The sequence below is a fragment of the Panthera onca genome, chromosome A3, assembly GCF_046562875.1.
Source record: "Panthera onca isolate mPanOnc1 chromosome A3, mPanOnc1 haplotype 2, whole genome shotgun sequence".
Classification (NCBI taxonomy): domain Eukaryota; kingdom Metazoa; phylum Chordata; class Mammalia; order Carnivora; family Felidae; genus Panthera; species Panthera onca.
The window spans coordinates 26,387,908-26,401,299 of record NC_138341.1 but is presented as its reverse complement, the minus strand read 5'-3'; the positions used below and the strand labels follow the sequence as shown (position 1 = coordinate 26,401,299).

General features: G+C 36.6%; 1 protein-coding gene across 13 annotated transcripts in view; it reads right to left on the bottom strand.

The window, feature by feature from the left end:
* Positions 1-13,392, bottom strand: part of BIRC6 (baculoviral IAP repeat containing 6) — a 224,446-nt gene that overhangs the window by 193,046 nt on the left and 18,008 nt on the right. For all 13 annotated transcript variants that reach the window (XR_013554777.2, XM_078444805.2, XM_078444808.2 and 10 more), the window contains exons 2-3: positions 3,767-3,948; positions 957-1,094 (exon numbers count right to left, since the gene is read on the bottom strand). Coding sequence is in view for 12 of the 13 variants with exons in the window: in XM_078444805.2 (XP_078300931.1) it covers positions 957-1,094; positions 3,767-3,948 (320 nt within the window). In the remaining variant the exon portion in view is untranslated. The remainder of the gene's footprint in view (positions 1-956; positions 1,095-3,766; positions 3,949-13,392) is intronic.

The following is a 13,392-nucleotide window of genomic DNA, read 5'->3' as shown; positions in this document are numbered from 1 at the left end:
TACAGTCTGAATGTGTGTTTCCCTCAGCAAAATTCATCTGTTGAAATCCTAACCCCCAAAGGTGGTGGATGGTATCAGTACTGGTAAGGCCTTTGGGAGGTACTTAAGTCATGAGACTAGAGCCCTCATTAATGGGATTAATGCCTTTATAAAAGAGGCTCCAGAAGGAGCCCCTGATCTTTCCAGCATGTCAGGACACAATGAGAAGGAGCCAAGTATGAACCAAGAAGAACTTCATCAGAAGGCAACCATGCTGCCACCTTGATCTTGCACTTCCCTGCCTTCAGAACTGTGGGCAATAAATTTCTGTTGTATATATGCTACCCAGCTAGTGGTATTGTTACGCAGCCCCAACAGATGACAGTACATCACGACATTTCTGTATAGTTACAACTGTACTTGAGAAAAAAGGTATTTATAAGCACAAAAATTATTTTTAGGAAAACGGTTTTTACTTTCTACCTTACATTCTTTGGTACAGAAATTTTATATGTATCGCATTTATAACTTAGACAAAAAAGAAAAATCAGTAAAATATACCCAAGGATTTAATTCAATGCATCATCTGGCACAGACATACTAGTCACATCACCCCAAGATTATTTCAACAAAAACCCAAATGGCCCCCATTTTCAAATACATATTCCATTTCTCACTGAAGCTCATCACCTGACAAGGAGCTCTCTTTAAGCCTCTCAACCAACATAGAGCCACCAAGCACAGAAGCTTTAGGAACAAAGTTAAGCAAAACAGTTCCCATAACCTGAAGTTAAACCTCAGTAAAAAGTTTCAACTTGAGGTGACTTATAAACACATTTTTTTCCCTAAAGGAGAGGAAAAATCTAGAACTGGAATATTTTCAAGGGGAGATGGAGAGTATGGGAAAGACAGAGAAAGGCAAAAGTATGGAGGTGTGAAATAATCCCAAACAAGGTAATTTTGTTTTAACCTCTTACCTTAGCAACTTTATGGTTTGCTGCAGTCTCATGGGATGTATTTTTTAAACCATCTTTGAGCTGTGTGATGAACAAATCATAACCCTCCGTACTAGAAATATCTACCTTTTCTAAACATGCTGATAAGAGCTGCTGTGCCTAAATTAAAAAAAAAAAAAAAAAAAAAAAAGATGAACACAGAAAATTAAACACAACAAAAAAATGTTACACTCAGATCCTTATTCAAATATTTTAATTCGTAATGATTCTAACAAGTACCATACTGCTTTTACTTTTTTAAACAAACTTAACCATATATTGATTTGAAGGGCTGTTAAAAATTAAATGAGATAAAGCAATGTATTCAGTGTAGTATCAAAGAATAAAGCTTCAATACATGGGAGCTATTAATAAACCACAGCAAGATAATAATAATAAAAAAAAAAAAACTGGACAGACTGACACCATGCTCAAAAATGAAAGGTAGGGGCGCCTGAATGAATGGTTCTGTCAGTTGGGCACCAACTTCAGCTCAGGTCATGATCTCAGTTCGTGAGTTTGAGCCCTGCAACAGGCTCTGTGCTGTTCATGCCAAGCCCACTTCGGATCCTCTGTCTCCCTCTCTCTCTGCCTGCCTCTGCCTGTCTGTCTCTCTCTCTCTCTCTCAAAAATAAACATTTAAAAATAAAATGAAAGATAAAATTTTAAAGAGATAAATGTAAAATCTTTCAATGAGTTTTAAATACTCAAAGTAAGCAAAACCATAACAGGGGCATTCACTAAGTCATCAGGTAATATAAAAGAGCCCTCTGTATTGTTACCCACATATTCAAAATGAACTATCTTAACAGAAATGCGTGGTCAACATATGGAAAAGAATACATCCACACTGATCTAACCAAACCTAGGACCCCATACTTCAGTGAAGACAGTGACAAACTAATGTGGTACAGTAAAGGATGCCTGGGATGGTGGAAGGTCTACAAACAATATTATGTGAACAACACAGTTGTAATTATTTAGGTAAATAGAGAGAAATCAGCAAGTGGATGTTAAAGGTCAACAAGGGGAAGAAGGTGGTAAAAGTCAGGTAAATACCTAATATTTCAGTCAGTAGAGAATGAAAAATACTGACTTGAGGATCTATTTCATTATAAACATTCCAATATTTTATTGTAATTCTATAGTTCTTTTTAAAACCTGAACAGTTTGATACCATCTTTCATTGTATTATATCCTTTATTAAGATATCAGCCTTAAGTCATCATCTAGTATAAATTCCTCAAATTAAGATGAAAAAATGTTCAATACAACTAAAACTAATTCTCTGTCCAAAAACTGTATTTATTTATTTTTTAAGTTTGGCACAGAGAGAGAGAGAGAGAGAGAGACCAAGTGGGGAAGAGGCAGAGAGAGAGAGAGACAATCCCAAGCAGGCTCCACACTTTCAACGCAGAGCCCCATGTAGGACTCAAACTCACAAACGGTGAGATCATGAGCCAAGGTGAAACCAGGTTGGATGCTTATCCAACTGAGCCACAGTTGGCTTATCCAAGTGCCCCATCTGTCCAAAAATTTTAGACAAGACCCCAGATCCAGATATTCTGATGACAAAAAGAGGACTACTCTCTTTTTAGAATTCAGACTTCCAGCAACATTCTTTCAATATTAACATATAACTGATAACTGTGATATAACACTAAATATGAAATCTAAGTTGATATATATATGTATCGGCATCTTTTTTTAATAGCCTTCCAAAAAGAGAATAAAAACATTTATACTGCACTTTATTTTTACACACTGATACTTTTCATGTCCTAAAAATGGAAAATATGCTATTTTTATAAACTCGTTTTATCAACTAATCATATCAATCCACCAAATGCAAAACACTTCATAATTAACAAATTGGTATGAAGACAAAAATGGTACCTTACTTTATTACGGAACACAGCATTATAATCTTTTATATTCTACTTAAGATGATTTAATCCAGTAACTTTGAAAAATGTACTTTTAAATTACATGAACATCAATGCACACACAAAATAATTTAAATTAAGGTGGACTTACAAATTAGGTAATGAATATGTAACACTACAGAAAAATACATAGAGGTAAAATTTTAAACTGGGATTGTTAAGAGACATGATACATAGCAAAGATAACTCCTTTCTTTTATATTTTTAAAAAAATAAAGAACTACCTCTTCTTTCTCAGTCTTCTCAGCTTGATGTGACCATGTGACTAAATTCTGGCCAAGGAGATGAGCATGAAAAGGATGTATATGAGAGAGGTTATGAAAGAGATCAAGAAGGAATGAAGGAGAGAGGGAAAATGGAAGGGAAGGAGGGGAGAAAAAGTAGAAACAAAGGGAGAGAAGGAGGGAGGGGTCACACCCCTTCCCTGAGTGCTCCCCTGGCCTTTTGCCCTTCCTTTCGCTATGACTGGGAAATACTAATGAGACTGGGAGCAGCTGTCTTGGACTCAGGAGATGGAAGCTAACTGTTGAGGGAAGTAAAGTTACCCCTACCCTTAGCCCTGCACTGTTACTGAAAAAAAAAAAAGATATTGCTTAAGTCACTGTATTTTGGGATCTCTATCACAATTTAACCTGTACGGTTTACACTTAAATACTTCAATAAACGTCAATTAATTACACAGAGGAATTAAACAAACTTGTGATCTAGAAGTCAATTCTTTATTCTATATGTACAAGAAGGGGTACATATATAATGTTGTCAAAGGACAACCTAATTCCATTTAACAAGTAACAGGTCTGAAATTATATTAAGTAGAAAAGTACACTGATACTTATTTCAACTTACCTCTGTAACAGGTAATTCAAGCTGAACCACATCATCCTGCTTTGAAACTGGAGTTTGCAGAGCAGTGTCTAACAACAAGATTCCATTAAGGTCCTTCCTACACCCTACTGCATAATCATCCACAAATATAACTTTATCCACCGCAGATATATACTGACATTTCACCTGTCCACCTGGTTTAGCTGTCAAAAGAACAAAAATTCAACACTTAGGTTTAAAGGCCAATAGTCCATTAAAAATACATGTTTAAATGGAAGCTAAATACAGTATTTAATCCTGGAATGGAAAAAGATTGCTCTAAAGGACATTATTAGAACAACTGATAAACTTGCAATATGTACTATAGCTTAGATAAAAGTATCAATATGAAATTATCAGAACTTGACAACTATGGAGAATATAATTGTTCTTAGAAATAAACAGGGGCTCCTGGCTGGCTCAGTTGGAAGAGCAGGAGACTCATGATCTCAGGGTCATGAGTTCAAGCCCCACGCTGGGTACAGAGATTAATTAAGTAAATAAAACTTTAAAAAAAAAAAAAGAAAACAAATAAACCTAGAAATAGTAAAGGGTAAAGGGGCATGATATATGCAACGTATTCTCAACAGAGCAAAAGTATGTATATATGTGCGGAAATGACAAGCAAATGTGGTGAAGTATTTAAAATTAAAATTGGTAGAACAGGGTGAAATGTACAGGGAAGTTCTTTGTACTATACTATTTCATAAAGTGTTCAGAACAAAATTTTTAAAAATTCAGTATTTGTCATTTTGTGCAAAATTCAATAAGCATAAAGTCAGCATGGACAGTTTCTAGGTAATTACCACAAAAGTTTTTGAGGTCTTTTATAGATGAGATAAAATTATGGAAAACTATAACCCAGGTTAACAGAACTAGTAAAGCCTCTAGTTCAATCCTCACCGAGAAAACACCATCAACTACCGTTGAAGATCAATGTTTTCTGAAGTTTCTGCTGAATCAGTATCAGAAGGGTATTTTAATGGAGAAAGTCAGTAAATAAATGAACCATAAAATTTCTCAGAATAAGTTACAGTGGAATTTCAAGAAGACTTACAAAAGACAGGACAGATGGGCACGAAGCTTTGAATACAATACCAAATAAATTTTTTTGAAGATAACATCAGTTTCTACACTTAAATTCATAGACTTATTAGATTAATATTAAGTGTTTCTGCTACAAATAGAGTTTCTATAAAAAAGACTTTGAAGAATGATCAATTGTGAAATTTTTATTCCAAGAGAGAAGATATTTCCCTGTGGGCAAGTAATCCTGCCAGTATATCTCATCCTAAACTCCCACCACAACTCTACAGAACATCCCAGAAACTAGCACTGCTACTGCCTAATGATACAAAAGCAGAAAAATGGAAATAAATCAGGGTCCTAGTCCTCAATCTCCAGAACAACTATAAAGCATGTCATGATCAATGAATATTGGGTTGACATTCTTTAAATTTTTTTTTTTTCAACGTTTTTTATTTATTTTTGGGACAGAGAGAGACAGAGCATGAACGGGGGAGGGGCAGAGAGAGAGGGAGACACAGAATCGGAAACAGGCTCCAGGCTCCGAGCCATCAGCCCAGAGCCTGACGCGGGGCTCGAACTCACGGACCGCGAGATCGTGACCTGGCTGAAGTCGGACGCTTAACCGACTGCGCCACCCAGGCGCCTGGGTTGACATTCTTAATCCCAGATTGTTATAGCTCTTTTGGACTCTAACAGACAGCTTGGAGGCATTACAAAACTGATTAGGAACTAACTCATTACCTACATAAAACAAGACAAAAATTTCTATAGTTCAGTCTCAGAAACAGAGGTTTGAAATACATGTTAGCATACAGGATAATAATCTCTGTAATACAATAAAACAGGAATATGTACCTAGCGATTCTGGTATCTAAGTAAAATGGAAAGAAACACAAATTATAGAAACTCAGAGTAAAATTGGGTAAGAACTTGCAAAGATCATTTCAAATCTCCAAAACTCATTAACAATAATATTTTTTATAAATAAATAAATAATAAATAATGCTTATTTATTTTTGAGAGACAGAGAGAGAGAGAGAGAGAGCGAGCAAGGGAGATGCAGAAAGAGACAGGGAGACACAGAATCCGAAACAGGCTCCAGGCTCTGAGCTGTCAGCACAAAGCCCGACGCAGGGCTTGAACCCACAAACCACGAGATCATGACCTGAGCCGAAGTCAATGCTTAACCAACTGAGCCACCTAGGCATCTTAACCATATTTTTTAAAACTATTCTTTTTTTTAAAGCAATTTTAGGTTTCTAGCAAAGGAAGGTACTTACATTTCCCATATGTGCCCTGCCCCCACACATAACTATAAAATTTTGTAAAACAAACTGCAAATTCTGCTTTACTGTTTTAGAGATGTGCACTTAAGTGACAATTCATAAAAATTATAATTTTGTTAAAATTTCTCCAGAGAGGTATAAAATGTGAGTAAGACTCTATACCAGAGTTTCCAAATGGGCTTCCACACAACCCTAGAGAATACGATAGAATGTCACTGGAGATTCCTCACCAGATCTTGGCTAAAAAAAAGTCAGCACTGTTTTTTGAACTTCTTATATTATCCAATACTAGCACTCAGTCATGCACAGTTACTAAGCAGTCTTGTTGACAATTTCTTCAGGCCAGTATAGCAGCATGGAACAGGACTATGTTCATTCAGATGAGTTCGTTGCCAGTTTCTGACCTTAGCTAGGGAAAGCCATACGTAAGCAGTGAAGGCTCTATTGCACAGAGGGAAGAAAGTAGAGGGTATTATCAGCCATACTCCATTGAAGGATCTCCTAGCTTATAGACCTCATCTTAATTACATCTGTAAAGGTCCTATTTCCAAATACAATCACAGTCTAAGGATTCACGTAGACATGAATTTTGAGGGAAGATTACTGAACCCACTAAAGACCCTTTCTCTCAATCTTTTACTCAACCTGAAGACTTTACTTTTGAGAGGAAGAGCTTTGTTAATGTAGTCTGACAGCATGCTCAAGATGAGATTTACTGATCTCCCCCTAGAAAAGTCTTAGATGGGGTGCACCAGTGGTCAGTCAGTAGAGCATGCAACTCTTGATCTTGGGGTTGTGAGCTCAAGTCCCACATCGAGCTGGCTGCCATCAGCATGGAGCCTGCTTCAGATCTCCTGTCCCCCTCTCTCTGCCCCTCCCTGACTTGTGTTCTCTCAAAAATAAACATTTAAAAAATTTTTTAAATAAAATCTTTTATTTACTTTTCTAAATTTCTAATGTTTATTTATTTTTGAAGGAGATAGAGCAGGGGAGGAAAGGGGCAGAAAGAGAGGGAGACACAGAATCTGAAACAGGCTCCAAGCTCTGAGCTGTCAGCAGAGTGCGAAACGGGGCTCGAACTCATGAACGGTGAGATCATGACCTGAGCCAAAGTCGGACACTTAACCGACTGAGCCACCCAGGTGCCCCCCAAAAAATAAAATCTTTTTTTTTAAAAAAGTCCTAGATTCCTGTGAAAGAAAAATATCTTGCAATGGACAAAAGAATACTTTGTGGAACTTTTCAACTTCTTACATGTTTGAACAAGTCTTTTATTGAGCAAGCAACAAGACAAAGGACAGAAATTCTCTAGTTTCAGTTAAAAATGAAATCCATGTAAATTTAAGTCTGACCCAAAACTGAGCATTTGCACAACAACAACAAAAATGAGGACAGGTTTCACAAGGTAAATTCAACATTTATTTTTGGTTATAACAATTTTAAGCACAGGAAGGTCCATAAAAGAGATGAAGAAACCAAGAAACCTATACCTGAGCTTGATTGTGTCATTCAGTGAGAAAACATGTTTTCAAAGTCCTGTCGAGTATCATGTCTTGAGTTATACTTTTATTCATGTTGCTCCAGTTAATGATTTTACCAGCACTACTATTCAACACTCAATATATTTTGTTACCAATAACACTGATAAACTTACAACAATTTGTAAATTGTATCTCCCAAGACTACCTTTAAAAAAATCCCAGGGCACCTGGGTGGCTCAGTGGGTTAAACATCTAACATCAGCTCAGGTCATGATCCCACGGTTCATAAGTTCGAGCCCCATATCGGGCTCTCTGCTGCTAAACGTGGAACCCACTTGGGATCGATCTCTCTCTCTCTCTCTCTCTCTCTCTCAAGATAAATAAACATTTAAAAAAAAAAAAACCTTAAATCCCATTTTGGCATAAACCATTTATTTCATTTACCCTATGAGTTTAAAATATGTGAAAATAAATTACTCAAATTACTCAAATTGTTTAACTAATGGTTGTTATGTTTTCAAAAAAATTGGCTAGAAAGTCATTGTTGGTTTTTATTTATTTTTTATTTGAGAGAGAAACAGCAGGGAAGAGGGGCAGAGGGAGAGAGAGAGAATCTTAAGCAAGGTACACACTCAACACAGAGCCCAACACTGGGCTCAATCTCAGAATGCTGGGATCATGACCTGGGCCAAAATCAAAAGTTGGATGCTCAAGTGACTGAGCCACATAGGCAACCCCATTTCTGGTTTTTAAAAAGAAGGAAAAAACACTGACACATACCCCATACCACATACTGCATCTTTTTAGAATTCTGTATAGAAGCTACTTGTAAAATGACTTTTAAGCCTAAGTTAAAAAAAAAATTCAAGTAGGAAATTTTAATACAGGAAAAACTCAAATTCCTCCATCTACACCAGAGATCAGTAAACTTCTTGTGAAAAGGGTCAGATTAGTAAATATTTCAGGGTTCACAAGACATAGGGTCTCTCTCACAATTACTCACCTCTGCCCCTTAGTGCAAAAGCAGCCATAGCCAACATGTAAATAAATGGGTGTAGATGTGTTCCAGTAACACTTTATTTACAAAATTAGGAGACAGCCCAAGAGCTATAAGGGTTTGCAGACCTCTAAAATTGACTCCAATGCCTTGCATTAGGGCAGATATTCTTTTCGGGCAGGGGAAACTTCACAAAAAAACAAGTTAAAATTCACAGTCAAACACAATAAACTGCTGAAAACTAACAAAGAAAAATCTTGAAAGCAACCAGAGAAAAAGGACACATTATTTGCATGGAAGTAATATATTTACCATTAAAAACCACAGGGTTCATTAGGAAGTGGACCATTTTTTAAGTACTAGGGGAAAAAAAATTCCATATCAACAAAAATATCCACCAAGAATAAAGGTTAAAAAAAAAAAAAAAAAGAAGAAGAAGAAAGGTGAAATGCATTCTTCAATGAAGGAATACTAAAGAGAAATTTTCCCAGCAAAGCTACTCAAAAAGAACTGTAAAAGAAGTTAATCAAATAAAAGAAAAATCATTTCAGAAGAAAACTTAAGAGTATCAGAAATGAGGGAATACCAACAGAAATGGTAACTATCAGGACACCAAGGTGGCTCAGTTAGTGAAGCATCTGACTCACAATTTTGGCTCAGGTCATGATCTCACAATTCATGAGATCAAGCCCCATGTTAGGCTCTGTGCTCATAGCACAGAGATACTATCTCTCCCTCTCTCTCTGCCCCTCCTCCACTCACGCCAGGTCTCTCTCTCTCTCTCTCTCTCTCTCTCTCTCTCAAAATACACTTAAGAGAAAAAAAGAAATGGTAAGTATCTGGGTATATATAACCAGTGGTTTTTTGTCTCAGTTCTTTAAAATATTTTTTAAATATTTTTAACGTTTATTTATTTTTGAGAGACACACACAAAGAGTGCAAGCAGGGGAGGAGCAGAGACAGAAGACACAGAATCCGAAGCAGGATCCAGGCTCCGAGCTGTCAGCACAGAGCATGATACAGCGCTCAAACCCACAAACCATGAGATCATAACCTGAGCTGAAGTCAGACGATTAACCAACTGAGCCACCCAGGGGTCCCTAAAATATTTTTGACAATTGGAGCACACCTAGGTGGCTCAGTCAGTTGAGTGTCCAACTTCAGCTCAGGTCATGTTCTCACAGTTAGTGGGTTCGAGCCCCATATCGGGCTCCATGCTGACAGCTCAGAGCCTGGAGCCTACTTCGGATTCTGTGTCTCCCTCTCTCTCTGCCCCTCCCCAACTCATGCTTTCTTGCTCTCAAAAATAAACATTAAGTATACATACACACATATATTTAATTATTTAATAATTATATTAAATAATATAATTAAATAGTAAATAATTAAATTAAATACACACACACACATATATACACACATATATATGTATATGTCAAACATATACAGGGGCGCCTGGGCGGCTCAGTCGTTTAAGGGTCTGACTTCAGCTCAGGTCATGATCTCTCAAGTTTGTGAGTTCAAGCCCCACCTCAGGCTCTGCAGTGACAGCTCAAAATCTGGAGCCTGCTTCAGATTCTCTCTGCCCCTCCCCTGCTCATGCTCTGTCTCTCTCAAAAATAAATAAACGTTAAAAAAAAAATTTTTTTAATAAAAACTAAAAGAGGGAGAGCACAATATGGTAAAAAGGTTGCTACATTCTGCTTACAGTGGTAAAGTACTGATTCTAAATAGATTGTGAAAAACATATATATTGTAATACTTCAAGTAACTACAAAAAATATATATAAATAATTACAGTAAAAACAAAACAAACAAAAAAAAACAACACATAAGTTAAAACAAAATAATTAAAAGTATCAAATGACCAGGGGTACCTGGCTGGCTCAGTCAGAGAGAGTGAGTCTCTCCCTCCCCCTCCCTCCAAAAAAAATTAAAAAAAAAAAAAAAAAAAACTAGAAAAAGAAAAGATAAGCACAAAATAAACAACAACAAAAAAATAGTAATGATAGGAGCAGAAATCAATAAAAGTGAAAATACAAAAATAGAGAAAATCAACGCAAAGTATTCTTTGAAAAGATCAATAAAATTGGTAAATCTCTAGGCAAAGTTGGCAAAGAAAATAAAAGACACAAATTACCAATAATATCAAGAATGAAAGAGAACTAATACACTATAGATCCTGCAACCATTAAAAAATAATAAGAGAATACTATGAACACTATGCACATAAATTTCACAACTTAGGTTGTCAAATAAATCTAAAAAGTCAGACTGTCAAAATAAATAAACTTGATACTACAAATTTAAAAAGATAACTGGGGAATAATAAAGACAGAGCTACACATATAAATTTGAAAGTACAGATGAAATATACCAATTCCTTGAAACCACCAACTATCAAAACATCTCAAATGAAATAATCTAAATTAAGGAAATTGAATTCATAGTTACAAATCTTCCAGACAAATCTCCAGGCCTACCTGACTTCACTGCAGAATTTTATTAAACATGTAAGAAGTAATACCAATTCTACACAATCCTCCTCTAAGAAAAAGAAGGAATACTTCCAAATTCATTTTACGAGACCAGCATTAACCTGATGCCAAATCTAGAAAAAGCACAAAAACTACATTACCATTATCCATCATGTATATCCAGGCCTACCTGACTTCACTGCAGAATTTTATTAAACATGTAAGAAGTAATACCAATTCTACACAATCCTCCTCTAAGAAAAAGAAGGAATACTTCCAAATTCATTTTACGAGACCAGCATTAACCTGATGCCAAATCTAGAAAAAGCACAAAAACTACATTACCATTATCCATCATGTATATCAATGCAAAAATCATCCACAAAAGAAAAGCAAATGGAATTTGACAAATATAAAAATATAATAACATGCCAGGACCAAGTAGAGCTATCCAAGGAATACAAAACTGGTTCAATATTCAAAACCAACCAATTTAAGCTACCATATTAATAGCTTAAAGAAGAAAAGCTGCATCAAGTCAGTAGATGCATTTGGCAAAATACAACATCCTTTCATGATTAAAAAAAAAAAAAAAAACCTCAGGAAATTAGAAATGAAAGGGAATTTGCTCAACCTGATGAAGGACAGCTACAAAAATCCTACCACTATCAACATACTTAATGGTAAAACACTGAATACTCTCCCCCTAAGATCAGGAGCAAGGCAAGGATGCAAACTCACACCACTCCTACTCAGTATCATATTGCAAGATCTAGCCACTGCAATAAGAAATGCTTAGATTTAAAAGCCCCACAGGGGCGCCTGGGTGGCTCAGTTGGTTGGGCGTCCGACTTCGGCTCAGGTCATGATCTTGCAGTCCGTGAGTTCGAGCCCCGCGTCAGGCTCTGTGCTGACAGCTCAGAGCCTGGAGCCTGTTTCAGATTCTGTGTCCCCCTCTCTCTCTGACCCTCCCCCGTTCATGCTCTGTCTCTCTCTGTCTCAAAAATAAATAAACGTTAAAAAAAATTTTTTTAAAAAGCCACAGAGATTAAAAAGGAACAAATGACACTGTCCCTACTCACAGACAACATTAACCTATCCAGGAAATCAAAAAACAAAAGCAAAACTCCTAGGGGTGCTTGGGTGATTCAGTTAGGAGTCCAACTCTTGATTTTGGCTCAGGTCATGATCGCTCAGTCCTAAGATCGAACCCCAAGTCAGGCTCTGCACTGAGCATGGAGCCTGCTTAGGACTCTCTCTCTCCCTCTGTCCCTCTCCCTCACTTTCATGTTCTCTCTCTGTCTCTCTAAAATAAATAAATGGGGGGGAGGTGGGGAAGAGGGGAAAATGGGTGATAGGCACTCATGAGGGGACTTGTTCAGATGAGCGCTGGGTATTGTATGTAAGTGATAAACCACAGGAATCTACCCAAAAACCAAGAGGACAGTTTACACACTGTGTGTGAGCCAATTTGACAATAAATCATATTAAAAATTAACTAATTAATTAATTAATTTGAAACTTCTAGAGCTACAGTCAGTTAAGGGTCCGACTTCAGTTCAGGTCATGATCTCACGGTTGGTGGGTTTGAGCCCTGTGTTGGGCTCTGCGCTGACAGCCTAGAGCCTGGAGCCTGCTTCAGATTCTGTGTCTCCCTCTCTCTCTGTCCCTCCCCTACTCACACTGTGTCTCTGTCTCTCAAAAATAAAAATGTTAAAGAAATAAAATTAAATTTAAAAATAAAATAAAAAATAAAAAAAACTCCTAGAGCTAATGAGTTTAGCAAGGTTACAGTAAACAAAATCAATACACAAAAACCAATCAATTGTATTTCCATATACTAACAATGATCAATCAGAAGCTGAAATTTACAGAAAACAGTAACAGTTTATGATAGCTTTAAAATCATAAAATAGGGGCACCTGGGTGGCTAAGTCAGTTAAGCATCCGACTCTTGATTTCACTCTCTCTCTCTCAAAATAAACAAGCAAACAAAATACAGTATCACAAGAAAGTGTGGTGGTGGCAAATGGATAGACATATGAATCTATGGAACAGGAGAGAATCCAAAGACAGACCCACAGACACATGGCCATTTGATTTTTTTAATTATTTTTAATTGTGGTAAATTAACAAAAAATTTAGCATTTTAACTTTTTGTTTATTTATGTTTACTTATGTACTTGTGTTTATTTCTGAGAGAGAGAGACAGACAGACATAGTGAGAGCAGGGGAGAGGCAGAGAGAGGGAGACCCAGAATCTGAACAGGCTTCAGCTCTGAGCTCTCAGCACAGAGCCTGATGCAGGGCTCGAACTCACAAACCGTGAGATCACGAC